Source organism: Aythya marila (assembly GCF_965140915.1).
Source record: "Aythya marila genome assembly, chromosome: 3".
Lineage (NCBI taxonomy): Eukaryota > Metazoa > Chordata > Aves > Anseriformes > Anatidae > Aythya > Aythya marila.
In genome coordinates, this window is record NC_139044.1 from 89,243,302 (window position 1) to 89,257,864 (window position 14,563).

Genomic DNA, 14,563 nt, shown 5'->3' on the forward strand with positions numbered 1-14,563 from the left:
CTCAAACACAAGACCATGTTATTTAATTTATCTTGGTTCATTGTTTTGTTTATCTTTATTCGCACCATTAACAAATTAAGTATCATTTTATTTAGAGCAGTATTACATGAGATATTTCTCCAAAATTTTTTTTGTTTGTTTTTAATTTTCACATTGTGTATGGCTACCATGCTTTTACACGTCATATAAAAACTAGATGTTACCTCCCTTCAAATTTTACAGTATTTGCCTCATACATTTTTCTGAAGAGTCTAATAGTGCAACAAATTCAGCACTAAACATGGTTACAACTTTTTTCTAATTCAGATTTATACCTGAATAAACATTGAAGTGGTTTGAATTGCTTGGAACTGTACAGCATTTGAGGTACTATTTTAAGGTCATGAGATCGAATTTTGAATATGATCACCATAGGCAAAGAAATCCAGCATGATACACTTTCCAGTGAAGTATGAGATGTAAGCTGTAGAAGTTTCAGTATAATTCCATTATAAATAGAAGTGGAGGGAAGTACTGAGGTGCTACAATCCTAACAAAGATGAGACTACCAGTACCCAGGAATATGGGTTGTATTTTTATATTACAGATTGATCACGACATTTATTCCTTATTCAAGAGAAAGTAATAGTGCTTCTTTCATTTTCTTGGGCCTCTGAGAATTAGATTAAAATAATACTGAAGATATTCAGAGGCAAGTAGGATATCTTCATATTTAAATTTCTAAAGACTTCATTTATGAATAGACACACATAGTATTAGACCATTTTGCTTTAGAAGCTCACAAAACCTCTCTATGAACTAAATTGTACAGGAAAATGGTCAATTTTGCTGTGGAAATCAGCAAGCAGATGAAAGTAGAACAGATAAAAACAACAAATTGGGAACTGAGATGAAAATTTCCGAAGTCCATAGTACTTAAGTAGCTGTAACTTTATGTCCCTGTTCCCTACTTCTTCTACTTGGGATACTATTGATTCTAGTGAAAATGTAGTAAGGCCTATAAATCTCAATTTTCTAGTAGATGAAATAAATGTATTTAACAATTGTTCATATGAACAAATATATAGCATTCAAAAGATCACACTTGCTTTCTGTAAATTAAAACTGTTGTCCTTTGTGAGCTGAAGATGCGTGATCATAGATTAGGGTTTGAAGGGTACACGGCAACCTCAATTCTTTCCTAGGTTTAGCAGATAGTCACTAATATCAGACAAAAAGGGCTAAATATGATAGCCATTTGGATCTGTTTATCTGAATAAGGGAGAAGATTTCTCCCACAGAAAATCTCCCACAAACATCACTTTCCTCCTGGCTAATTTCAGGAACTGGCACAGCAAATGGAAAGTGCTTACTGACATCTCAGAAGTAGATGAGCTGTCATTTACACCATGCCCTAGGCATAGATGTCTCTCGACAGCCCTCCCCAGGCTGCCAGGTGTCCTGCCAAGACATCACTGTTCATATTGGGATCTACCTGAGAAAGATTTCTATCCCCAGCACTGCAGCTCCTCATTGCACAGCACATTGCACCCTTACTGGGAAGGTTTGTTTCTTTTTTACTTTTTTTTTTTTTTTCTTTTCTTTTGCCGAGTCTTTTTACTTCAAATGGAGTTTGACAAAAAAAAAAAACTTTTGTTTTTCCATCCTTTGTTTCAGCTCATGAAGTTTTGGTGAAATAGAGTAGGAAAGATGATCCAGTGATTTTCTAATTATTATATTTTCTATTGTGAGTTCAGTAACAGTGATTGTATTGCAATGCAACATGCACCAGTTTATTTTACTGTAAAAAAAAATTAAAAAAAATAAAAGACCAACTATCATGTGAAATAAGATACTAGTCATGAAAGATGAAATGATCTTAACCAGTAATTGAGAAAGGGAGAAATGTTTATTTCCAAATTGTCTGCCAGCAAGTACAGAATGGACAAAGTGAAACAGGAGACCTTCCTATTTCCCTATCTATGTGCATAGCCCTCCCAACCACAGTCACATGCATGTCTTATTTCTAAAATGGATCCTCACTATAACTCTCTTGTTCCTTCTGAATACAACTTATACTGAAAATGTACTTGGCATGTACTAGTAGAGACCTCTGTAGATCTGGTGCAGAGATGCTTAGTACATCGAGGCATTATGCTGTTGCTAGATCACTTGTACTGACCAGATCAACAACAGTTTGAAGCACAGTTATACGTGGCATTAACTTCTGTCAGCGTGCATACTTTGAAAGGAACATTTCCTTATTTAAGCTTAATGCAGAATATATAAAATATAAATTAAAACAATTTAATAAAAAAGCTATTTCCATCATACTAATGAGTAAACATGAAGGAAATATGCATGTATGCATATTTTATGTGACATGTACAAATACATATATTAAATAACTGTAGAAAAAAATCTGTCATTGCCTTTACACAATCGATTTGATTGTTTGCTTTCATCCTGACATGTAGTGTAGTTATGATGCTGAAACAGATTAATTAATGTATGTCGTGGCTTAACCCGGCCAGCACTAAACATGACACAGCCGTTTGCTCACCCTCCCCCCTTTTTGGTAAAGGAGTATTTATGGTAAAGGAGTTTCTTACCTCAAAGTGGGCAAAATGAGTTCTAAATTTTTGTACAGCACTGCTCCAAGTACAAATACAGTTGATTCATCTAGTTCTAGAAAGAGTAAGGAAAAAAGTTTTTTAAACTCTGTCTCCCAAGGCTTGCTCAGCCTAAAAAACTGAATACCATTTATCATTCCAGTGGAAATTTCATTTTAAATAAACTATCATCATTTTGAATTATAACCTGGAACTCTGTCACAAAGATGTAGCACTTTCAGGAATACATCAAAATATTTAAACACTGAAAATCACATTTTCAAAAATCCATCACTATGGAATGACATTCATGACATCCATGCTAGTTCATCTACCTTTATAATGAAGTATCCTCAAAGATTGTCTTTAGCTTTTAATGAGTAGCAAGTAAATTTTCTGAAGCTACAGATCTGTACTGCAATGGCATTAGTAATTTGGATCTGAAGGTGGGGTAATTTGCCTGCTGAGCAAAATTTTGGTAACTAACCTTTGGTAAAAGTTAGGTTATCTTTTGGAATGACACAGTCTTCCAGGATGGAGAAGCATCAGGAGGTTCAGCAGAGCTGTGCTTCAGGCCACCTCATACCACCATAGGTATAGTGTCTTGAATTTCTTTAGCACTTTTTGTTCAAGATACTGAAATAAAGCCCCATCCTCTCTCTCTGGGATAAATTGTGGGTACAGTCTCTCTTTTAAAGAGGAATAAAATAACTAATTCCATATTATATAGTAGTCCTGTGAGACAAATATTCTGAGTTTCCTTGTTAAAGCCAACACAAAATTAAAGTACTGATATGCTTTACCTGTTGACATAGGGGTGAAGATATTTTTTGGAATGACAACCCTGTCTTCTGAATTTCGTGCCCAATCAACCATTCCTTTTCTTCCTTTCATGGGGAAATTGATGTCGGTTAGAACCGATGCAGCAGGAAGCTTCTGAATGCTAGCCACTAGTAAGAGAAATCACAAAATTAAATAAATTGAGTTTCATGCTTTAAACCATCATACGGCGATAACAGTACATTGATTAAAAAAAAAAAAAAAAAAAAAAAAGGTTTAATAATAAATTTCAAGTAGAGCAGAAATTTATAGGACATCAACCAGCAGTGAGTGTCATCTTCTGTTTATTATGCAGTTCTACAATGGATTAATTATGTGGCATTGATCCTATCACTTGTCAGCCAGACAAGTTAACCAGAATCTGGTTAACTCTCTTAACATGTATTTTTGAATGAACTAGCTTATACCCTGAAATTCACACATAAGGAATTGTATCTTCAAAGTAAATTCTAAAATGATTAAATGTGACAGTAAAAGGAGGATGCTGCAAATTGCTTTGGGAAACATAACTGCTAGATGCAGACTAATGAAGCAATAACAGAGCTTTTATTCCCTACACAGGCACAATTTCAAGATAGATCCATTCAAGAGATTCACATATTAAAAGACCTAATTGTTTCTACACAAATGAGAATAATGCAGTACAGCACATGATTTCTTCTCCTTGAAAGAATAATTCCCATTCTGAATTCTTAATTATATTTTTTCATCTAAAAAAACCCCCAAACTCCCCCAAAACATTACTATTATATCTGTAACAGATATGGAAAGAAGAAAGAGGTATTAAATCCTATAATAGGCAGTCTGAAATTTTGTTTACTCATTCTCATTTTCTTTCTGTTTTATCTGGAAATCATTTTTAGCTTTGTTGTGAAATCTAAGTACAGACTCCATGGCAAAACTGGCAGTGTCTACCAAGACTCAAATCACTTTTAAGGAACTGTCAGGGCTGCAAGTATTTACATACACAGAGAAATGACAAACAACACATTTGGAGCACTAGTTCCATTCTTAATGTAAGCCATGTTGATAATCATTTCCTGTGCAATGCTCTTCCTAATCAATTTATGATGAAGCTAATGTAGTTGGAAGAGTTTGGATATCAGGACTGTACTTTGATCTGTGTGATGATTTCACTTCCAGGACTACACCAGGGAGCTAAACATAAAGACAATGTGGACAACTATAAAAGCGATCAGAAGAGCAAAATTAAAGTAGAAAAACATTAAGTGTCTCATCAGTGGATTTTATTTGAAAGAAAACTGTAATTCAAAACCAAGAAATGAGGAAAATTAAGTTAACAACATTAGCTCTACAAATGTATTCCCTGATAACTGACTCTTAGTTCCAAATTAGACTGGTTATGCATTATAGAATCACATCGGTGAGGTGGTACTTGAGGTTATTTCAGGCTTTCCATTATAAAACTATCATCAGAGCTTTACAATTCTAGTTACAATCCCCTCTGGGCTGAAATTGGCAAATACATTCCCTACCCTAAAGGGATGGTCTTGTGAAATTTCAGGTGCTGTGTGGTGGGAGAAGAGTTCAGGTGTTTCTGAATTACTGGATCATAAAATGAATTACTTTCACATGCAATCAGTGGATATACAGAATATATTAACATTGTAAAAATTAACTTTTTTTTCCCCTATGTTTTAAATAGGGATATTCATCGTGTATCTAAGCACTACTCAGAACCAAAGATTACAAAATATTCGTGATAAATATCACAAAATATCATCACAAGACATAAACATATTTATATCTATATCTATTTCATCTATCTATATTGTCTCTCTATATAGACATATATTCCCATTCATGGTTCAGACAAGATTTTCTTCTACTCACAAACAGAAACCAAGAAAACAAAAGTGTCTGTAATTATTTTCACAGAAGACGGCACCTTTACATCCTGGAGATCTGTTTTTTTTTTGCATAGATAGAGAGTGCACACAGCACACTTAAAACAGTAATCGAAAGCGGTTTGCCAAAATGCTTTCTTTGTGCATTACTAAGATGCCTCTACAGACCCATGTAGATCACTAGGCCATTCTTTAGACACTTTGCTGAATGATTCTAATAACATGTGCCTAGTAATTTCATATAAGGCACTAACCTTTGTAAGGTAATTTACTGTACTCTAAGTAGAAGCAACTAATTCAGCCCATCATAACATGGCCAGGTGTATACATGAAACAGCATCATCTCTTGGGTGTCACTGTGAGTAGTATTTTAGTTTTAAAAGAAAGCTAATACTATTAAAGATTAATCTAAATCTCATCTCAGAGAGATTTTGAAGCATGACCAGCTATATTTCCATTGTAAAAAGTGGATTTGCTGTTCTCAAACTGTGTCTAAACACTAGGAAGCACCTTACTGTGCAGGTGGCTGAGCACTAGAACAGGTTGCCTAGTGAGGTTGCAGAGAATCCCTGCTTGTAGATCTTTAAAATTCATCTGGACATGGTCCTGGACTACCTGCTGTAGGTGTGCCTGCTTGAGCAGCGGGTTGGACCAGACAACCTCAACCATTCAGTGATTCTGTAACTCAGTTTTAATCTGCAATATGAAAATTGTTTACTTTGTTGTGAGCATAAAAAATCAATAAGCCTTTTAGAGGAGAATGTTTATAACTCAGGTGCCAGGTCATTCGCATATCAGCAGCTCAAATATTAGTTTCTTCTACAATTGTTATACAGATACATTAGACAGAATGACATCATTCATTTTGCACTTCATTGTTCCCTTTTTATGTAAGATTTGTATTAGAAAATGATGCTCCAAATGCTTGGACCTAAATGATTCAAGTCTGCAGTACCTGAATCACATAAGTACCTTTTTCTTCTCATTTTTGGAAAAACAAAAGTAGTACTTTTTTTTTTCTTTTCTTTTTAGATCACTTTACCAAAATGTAATGTCCTGAATTTGTGAGAACACTAGCCAATGAGGATATTTACAGGCACTATAGGAGGCAAAATTTTGGCCAAATTTTGCTTGTTTATTACACATGGAAGTTGTATAATACTGGAAATAATATTGATGAGAATATTAGTAAGAATGAAATAGTAAAATGTACAACAAAAAAAAAAGAAAAAGAAAAAAGAGAAGAAAAAGGAAATAAAAAATGAAAATGGTCTAAGTAGAAAGTAAATAACATTTGCATGTGCCATTCTGAGTAAAAGAAGTTTAAATACAAAAATGTCCCACATATATCATATACAGCATCCATTATTCTCTCAACTACAAAGATATTTCAGTTAATGATATAATTTCTAATCTAATTCTTCTATTCTAATTTGACTATCTTGTTGAACTGTTTATGTTGAAGACTTAATTCTGAGAAGTATTGTTACTGACACTTCCCAGACTATTCTTACAGCTTACATGCCTTGTCATCAAACCTGATACTGCATTACAACAATGAAAATTCTCTTCCTTTTTATTTGTATTATGACAATTCGTATGATATTTCAGGTATAGCTCACAAAACAAAATTAAACAAAACAAAAAATAAAAGAAAATACAGTGCTTGCACTAACTGGGAGAAATTGAGTTGATGTAACAAGAAATAAAGCCACCCACAGACTTTTGGTGGTGGAAGATATAGAACCAGTAGAGAAACTTATTTCAGAGTAGAATATATTGCATTCTTTCATTTTTTTTGGACAGTCTATCTTGTTTTGGCTCCTGTGTACCTTCAATTACAATTGTAATATTTGTTCCAAGGTTAAAAATATAGAAGCAGGAAAACAGAATTTCATTCAGGGTATACATGTATATTTAATATTTGAAGAATTTAGGAAGTAAAATATAATGGGTGTATTCAAAAAGCAACACAACCTTACTTCTTAAAATTTAAGGTGAAATTTATATAGCTTAGACAGAAGAAAACCTAGCCTAGAAATAAGCAGGAAGACAGGTGAAATAGCCAGGCTTTTAGAATTTTTGAATATTCATTTGATGCACATTGGTACAAACTATAAGACAGTTTTTCAATTAAACAGAAGAACACATACGCATTTGATGATTCCATAATAATTACTGTTTCAGAAAAATCTCTTTAAGTAGTTTAGTCTAATCAATTTAGGGATTGCTTTGACCCTTAATTGATTCCTTTTAATATCCCTTACAAATGAATCACCTTTAATCCATTTTCATGCTACAGTTGCAGACAAGCTTTTCAACAGCTCTACTGAAAATTTCAGAATAGGCTAATACTAACTGTTCTTACATGCTGAGTAAAGTAAAATCTCTTTGGAATTGATTAATGATTACTTATAGGAATGGAAAATTTCCTATGACTATCCAAAAAAAGCTGATTATATGAATTATACTTGAACAATATTTAAGTTGCTTATTTAAAGCAGCGTGAAAGGGGTTAATTAATGTGTCAAGAAAATTCTGAGTGAAATAAAAATTGTGTAGTTCTAATATGCAAGTCCTTGTAGATAATGGTCTAGAACACAAGAGCTGAAATGTATTGCTATGATCCCTATAACTGTGAATGAGTTGAAAGCTGCCTAGTGTATCTTCTAGTGTCTGTCTACTCATCTGGACTGATAAATAACTAAAGATAAAGAAACCAAATAAGTGGCATGAATCATATTCCCTTTTCTTTCCCACACATCCATTAGCCTCCTCTCCTGAAAAAAACAAACAAACAAACAAACAAAAAAAAACCACATTTGAGAATATCCCCCGTGAATAATATTAATCACTTTAGAAGAGGAAATCAGGTTCATTGAAAAGCATAAAAGAAAAATGACTGGATGTTTGCTCATGGACTAAATGCAATTTATCTTTCATACTGAAGATTTAGGTTTTAAAAATGTATCTCAATCTAAATTAAATATTTTAACCCTATCCTTATCAAAGGTGATAAATTCTGATTTTAAAACCTGTAGAAGAGATGCTCAAAATCTGAGCCTTAATCTCGTAGCATTCATGTATTTTCAAAAGATGATAAAACACTGGGTCAGACTCTCTCTTCTCTAATTAGTGATAATATTTTGGCATTGTTCTGCTTTACAGCACAGTAGCTATGTTGATCCCTACTCTACAATCTCTTAAAATATAGAGGAATAGGCATTAATTATTTTACAAGGCATCAGTACCTTCACAGAGTAAGAAAAACAGATAAATAAATCTATAGGGTTAGCACAAATTCTCAACTTCTACTTAACACTCCCTATCAGAGCAAGAAACAAGAACTCTGAATTTGATTGAATTTCAGCCACAGGTAACAGGGAATGGCTTAACATCTTAACAATATTGTTTGCTCTTTTCCTGTCCTTTTTTGACTTTCCATTGGCAGCATACTAGACATATATATTACTCAGCATTTCACAAACTTGAATTCACCACACAATAGGTTTTGACTTTTCAAACAGAAGATATTATACTGCCCTTTCAGGAGTGCTACTGCTAAATTTATTTCTGGGTAAAATACTCATTAATAGAACTGCCATTGTGACATGTTTGGAAAAGAGAATACGAAAGGATATTTGTGTTAGAATTCAAAATACTGAGTATTTCTGAAAACCTCTTTATTAAGAAGAATCTACTAGAATCATATTTATACATTTTGGATTTTTTTTTTTTTTTCCTGTTGACCTTAAATGTAAAACCTTTGTTTTTTACAGAAAAAAATAAACTCATTCAAGTCACCTCATGCTGTATACAGAGGGAACAAAGTCTTGCTTGGCTTATTATCAAAGTGCCAGATGGACATATTAAAGATGATATTCATAACAGATTTGTTCTATCCACTTAAACCTCTTCATTTTAAAGACATTCTGCAACAAACACAAGCTGTGAAACCTCCTTCTCAAGGAGACCAATTTGTGGTTCTCCAGATTTGCTACAGACCTCTGCATCTGAGCAGGCTTGATGATCTCCTTTAAAATCCTTCTCTCTTTGCACAGAAAATCCACCAGAGCAGTGGAACAGGCTGCCCAGGGAGGTTGTGGAGTCTCCTTCTCTGGAGATATTCAAGGCCCATCTGGACGCCTACCTGGGCAGCCTGCTCTAAGGAACCTGCTTTGGCAGGGGGGTTGGACCCTTTTGAGGTCCTTTCCAACCCCTTCAATTCTGTCATTCTGTGATGATCAGTATAATATTTAGGACAAGTTAGGAAACAGTATAATGTCAGGCAAGTATCAGGATATATTTAATAAACTCAGATTTCTTCTGCCATTTATATAATTATATTAATTAATATATAAAAGGCACACCTGGCAAGCGTTTCCTTTTGTTTTTTTTTTTTTGTACTTTTGATTTTCAGTACTAACTTATGCATTTCACTAAGGACTATACTAACAACTAAGGACTATACTAATTTCAAAGACTCATGAAATATCACATATGCATACGCAGTCTCTTAAGTAGTTTCTAAGTGCACATTTGTTATAATGAAAAATCTGGTTTGATTAAGTTAAAATAGGTAAAGCAAAAGATTATAATTCTTCTTTTTCTAAACTTTTCCTTTTTCCAGATATGGAAATAAAAATGGAAAATAAAAAGTAAAAGCTTAAACATTGATTAAAGCATTAAGAGTTGATGTTATGGACAGTAAAATCTTTCTTCAAAAAAGAGATGATTCTGAAAGATGGAAATTATTAAAGTTCATTTCCTTAGAAAGAGTATATAAAAATATCATTGTTTCACAGAATTTGGCCATTTTCCATATGCTACTTCTTCATGTCTCTGCAGGAAAACAAAAGTAACCTTAGCATTTTTATAGCAGAATCATTATTACTATTCATTTGCTATTAATTATTACTGTAATATGAATATGGCTATTTGCAGCTGGCCCATGTGTTGGATAGAGAACAAAAGCATATTTAAATTTGAAAATCTGAATCACAATTTTGAACAAAACCCAGTCAAACTAATGAAAATGTAAAAAAATAAAAATAAAAATTATGAGCAGTCAGACAAAAAAAAAAAAAAAGTTCTCATGGTAAATTCTATGCTCCATGAAATAAGTGGTTATTCAGATAAAATTTTTCAACATTGTAGAAGGCTGCATTTAATTAACTAGAAGGCAATTTCATTTTCTGGGAGTGATATTGAGGAACATGAAGGCATGAACAGCCAAAGAAACCCAAAGCCACATCCAAGGCATTTGTGCTTCTAAAACAGCTTTATTATTTCTCACTCCTCTCAATATTATTCTGTATTCATACTACTAAGACTAAGGTCTCCCTTAGCAACTCCTGCCTTGTCATAAGGCACTTTTCAAGGAACTTTAAGACTCAGCATAAAGCAAGACAGATCAAGGCTGATGTACAAGGTCAAATTGACATTTAAGGGGATGAGTTTTAATGTTATAGACATAAAAGTGAGTAACATGGTAACAATGAGGGGGCTAGGCCAACTGCAGCATTATTTTAGATTGACTGCACAGGGAACATGTAGAAACCAATCAGTAAGTGACAAGAAATCACTAAATGACAAGAAAAAATGTCAGCACTAGTGATTATAGCTGATAACAAGGGAAAAAGAGAGTGAAACTGAAGATAATGTTAAGATAAGTGAGCTTAGAAGTTCATCACCCTTAGAAGGGTGATGAAGCTGGCATCAGAGAAGGAAGATGAGCTGAGAGAGCGAGATATATGTTTACATATAATATATATATGTAATATATATATTATATATGTAATATATATTATATACAGATATATTATATATTATATACATATATATTATATATGTTATATATATATATATATATATAATAAATATGTTTATTTATCAGGTTTACTGATGACTAGATAACCACTAAGATATCTTAAAACGCAGGCAAAGAGGACATTAAAGAGGACAAGAGATCAGTTGGGGGAGCACAGATATGAAAATCATTAAGCAGGAATTGACAAAAGTATTCCTGCATGATTACATTCCTTGGGGAGATGAAGAGCAAAGGTAGAATGATTGCTTCCCAGAAGCAGCAAATTGAAGCAAAGGAAAGATGGCCATTGTCTAACCTCTGGGGAAATGATAACCAAAACTTATCATTCAGAAAACTAGAATGATGTGAATTAACTTACAGAGGATATTGAAATGTAATATGATAGGTGAATTCTTGGGCATGGAGTTAGATTTTATGTATAAAAGCCACATAGAAAGGATAAAAAACAAACAAAAAAAACCATGAATCAGTATACGTTTCTAATCACAGCTTTTTGTAACAGATTGGACATGGATCTCTACTATATTTTATTACTGAACAGCTTTTTTATCATACAAGATGTCATCTTGAAGTGCTTTCAGATAAAGCTATGAGCATTATCAAAATTGAGAGAATTATAAATGTTCCTGACATAGACTGTTGGAACGTTATTTGTATGGAAATGGCTGGTGTACCCTAAAAGGTAGAGCCTTCTTAAAAGCCATATCTGTAAAAAAGTATGTGGAAGAAATGTTTGCAGATGGCCCCTTATTTTTTCTGCAGCATCTATGTCCAATATTTAACAATGTTGTGTTGTCTGGTCTTTGGATCCAGACCCTATCCGCTCTGCTTAAGTGGTAACTTCAGTTGCCTTTCTCAGTTTTAATATATATGCTATAGTTTCACAAGAGGAGAATAGCCCTCTTTTTATAATGTTGTAATTCATAGCAGTGTACTAAGGGGTACAAAAAAACCCAAACAGAGTATCTTCAAATACAAACTCTAGCAGGGACACATATCTCCTGAACACCCAAAACTTCTTAAGCACTCTAGAGATAAAAAAGCACCATGGTCCTGTAGAACATAAAAAGAAACAGCCAAGAAAAGGTGGTGGGGGGGGGGGGGGGGGGCTGAGTGGGGGAGGCGGTGCATTGCTAGAAAGCAACAGAAGGCTAGAAAAGGTAGAAAAGGGTAAAGGAAACACATAGCATAGCCACAACACATGGATATGCTGAGGTGCAAAACGGTAGAGGACCAGATCTTGGAGGACAGGAACAGTCCAGGTTTACCCAACTAGGACCAAACTCAAGTGGAGTTGTGCTAAATGACTTCAAATTGCAGTATGAAGATACTGATGAAAGCGTGGATTTGTCCATCTCCATTTGAGCAGAAAATTTCACTGGGAATGTTCAAATTTGTCCATGTGCTTTCCCAAAAGCGTTCCAGTCAGAACATAACAATGCTTTTTTTATGCTTAGGCTCCATTAAATTTGAAAAATTAGACAGAATAGCAGGCAAGATCCTCACAAAGATCAAGCCTGCAGCTATGTCAAGTCTGCAGCCTCAGAGCTTAGGTATTCCAGGTGGAGTCTTGTGAGTGCAGAGGGGGAGAATCACCTCCCTTGACCTGCTACAGGTCATGCTTTTGATGTAGGTCAATGGTTGACTGCATTTTGGCACATTGCCAGCTCATGCTGAGCTTCTCATCATCCAAAACCCCCAAGTCCTTCTACTCAGGGCTGCTCTCAATTCCCTCTCAACTCAGCCTGTATCTGTGCTCGGGATTTTCCTGACCCAGGTTCAGAACCATGCACTTGCCCTTGTTGAACTTCATGAGAGGTTCATACGGGCACACCTCTCAAACCTGGATGGTATCCCTTCCCTCCAGCATGTCAACTGCATCACACAGCTCAGTGTCATCAGCAACTTGCTGAGGGTGCACTCAATATCATTGTTCACGTGACTGACAAAGACATTAAATGGTACCAGTCCCAGTACTAAGGAATGCCACTCATCACTGATCTCCACTTGGAGAGTGAGACATTGACTGCAACTCTTTGAGTGCAACCATGCAACCAATTTCTTACCCATCAAGTGGTTCATCTATCAAGTCCATGAATCCACATCTCTCCAATTTAGAGACAAAGATACCATCTCTGAAAGTGTCAAATGCAGGTAGATGATGTTAGTTGCTCTTCCCCTATCCACCAATGCTATAATCCTGTTATAGAAGGCCAGCAAATTTGTCAGACATGATCTGCCCTTAGTGAAACCATACTGGCTGTCATAAATCTTCACCTTATCACAGAATCACAGAATTTTCTAGGTTGGAAGAGACCTCAAGGTCATCGAGTCCAACCTCCAACCTAACGCTAACAGCCCTCCACTAAACCATATCCCTAAGCTCTACATCTAAGCGTCTTTTGAAGACTTCCAGGGATGGTGACTCCACCACTTCCCTGGGCAGCCTGTTCCAATGCCTCACAACCCTTTCAGTGAAGAAGTTCTTCCTAACATCTAACCTAAAACTCCCCTGGCTCAACTTAAGCCCATTCCCCCTTGTCCTGTCACCAGGCACGTGGGAGAACAGGCCAACCCCCACCTCGCTACAGCCTCCCTTGAGGTACCTAAAAAGAGCGATAAGGTCACCCCTGAGCCTCCTCTTCTCCAGGCTGAACAAGCCCAGCTCCCTCAGCCGCTCCTCGTAGGACTTGTTCTCCAGGCCCCTCACCAGCTTTGTTGCCCTTATTTTCATATGCCTTAGCATATATTTCAAGAGTATCTGCTACACGATCTTGCTGAGCACAGAGTTGAGACTGCTTCATCACAGAACAAATGCTTGCTTCTCCCTGAAGCCAGCACCTGATAATTGGGTGTTACAACACCTACCCAGTAAGTGCTTTCAGGATAGACTTGGGCAGAATCATACAGAAAATCTGAAATAGAACTAATAAAGAAAGATAGAAAGAAATAGAACTAATAAAGAAAGGTCTCCTGTGTATCGGCTTCATGTTAAAACAATGAATCTAACCTACCTCACAAGAACTTATAACTAGGTCTTTGCTTTTTCCAGGCATATCTGATTCATCTTGAATGCTCTCTACGGAGGAGATAAAGTAGATTAAGATTTGCTTAAGGGATTGTAAAAAGTCGTCCTGGGGCACTATGAAATCTAATTGTCGGGATAATGCAAATGTTTTATTTAGATTGTTTACATCATGCATTGTACAATGAAAACTCTGTACCTCTGTGAGACATATAGACACTATCCAATATAAGTAGTAAGTAATACTAATTAGACCAACTTGATTTACTTGTTCACACTATGGAATGCTAAATTAACTTTAATAATTCAGGAGAAATATCTCAGAGTTATTATGGTCATTTCAATAAAACAACTGAACAATGAGAAGTTGCTTTAAAAAACCAAACATCTAACTAGAAAAATTCAGCCT

General features: G+C 35.1%; 1 protein-coding gene across 1 annotated transcript in view; it reads right to left on the reverse strand.

Annotated features, from left to right (window-relative positions):
* ADGRB3 (adhesion G protein-coupled receptor B3) overlaps positions 1-14,563 on the reverse strand; it is a gene marked incomplete at its 3' end in the record, with an annotated part of 461,362 nt that overhangs the window by 185,614 nt on the left and 261,185 nt on the right. Inside the window, exons 12-13 of the mRNA XM_082757992.1 lie at positions 3,395-3,541; positions 2,592-2,667 (exon numbers count right to left, since the gene is read on the reverse strand). Coding sequence (XP_082614118.1) covers positions 2,592-2,667; positions 3,395-3,541 — 223 coding nt within the window. The remainder of the gene's footprint in view (positions 1-2,591; positions 2,668-3,394; positions 3,542-14,563) is intronic.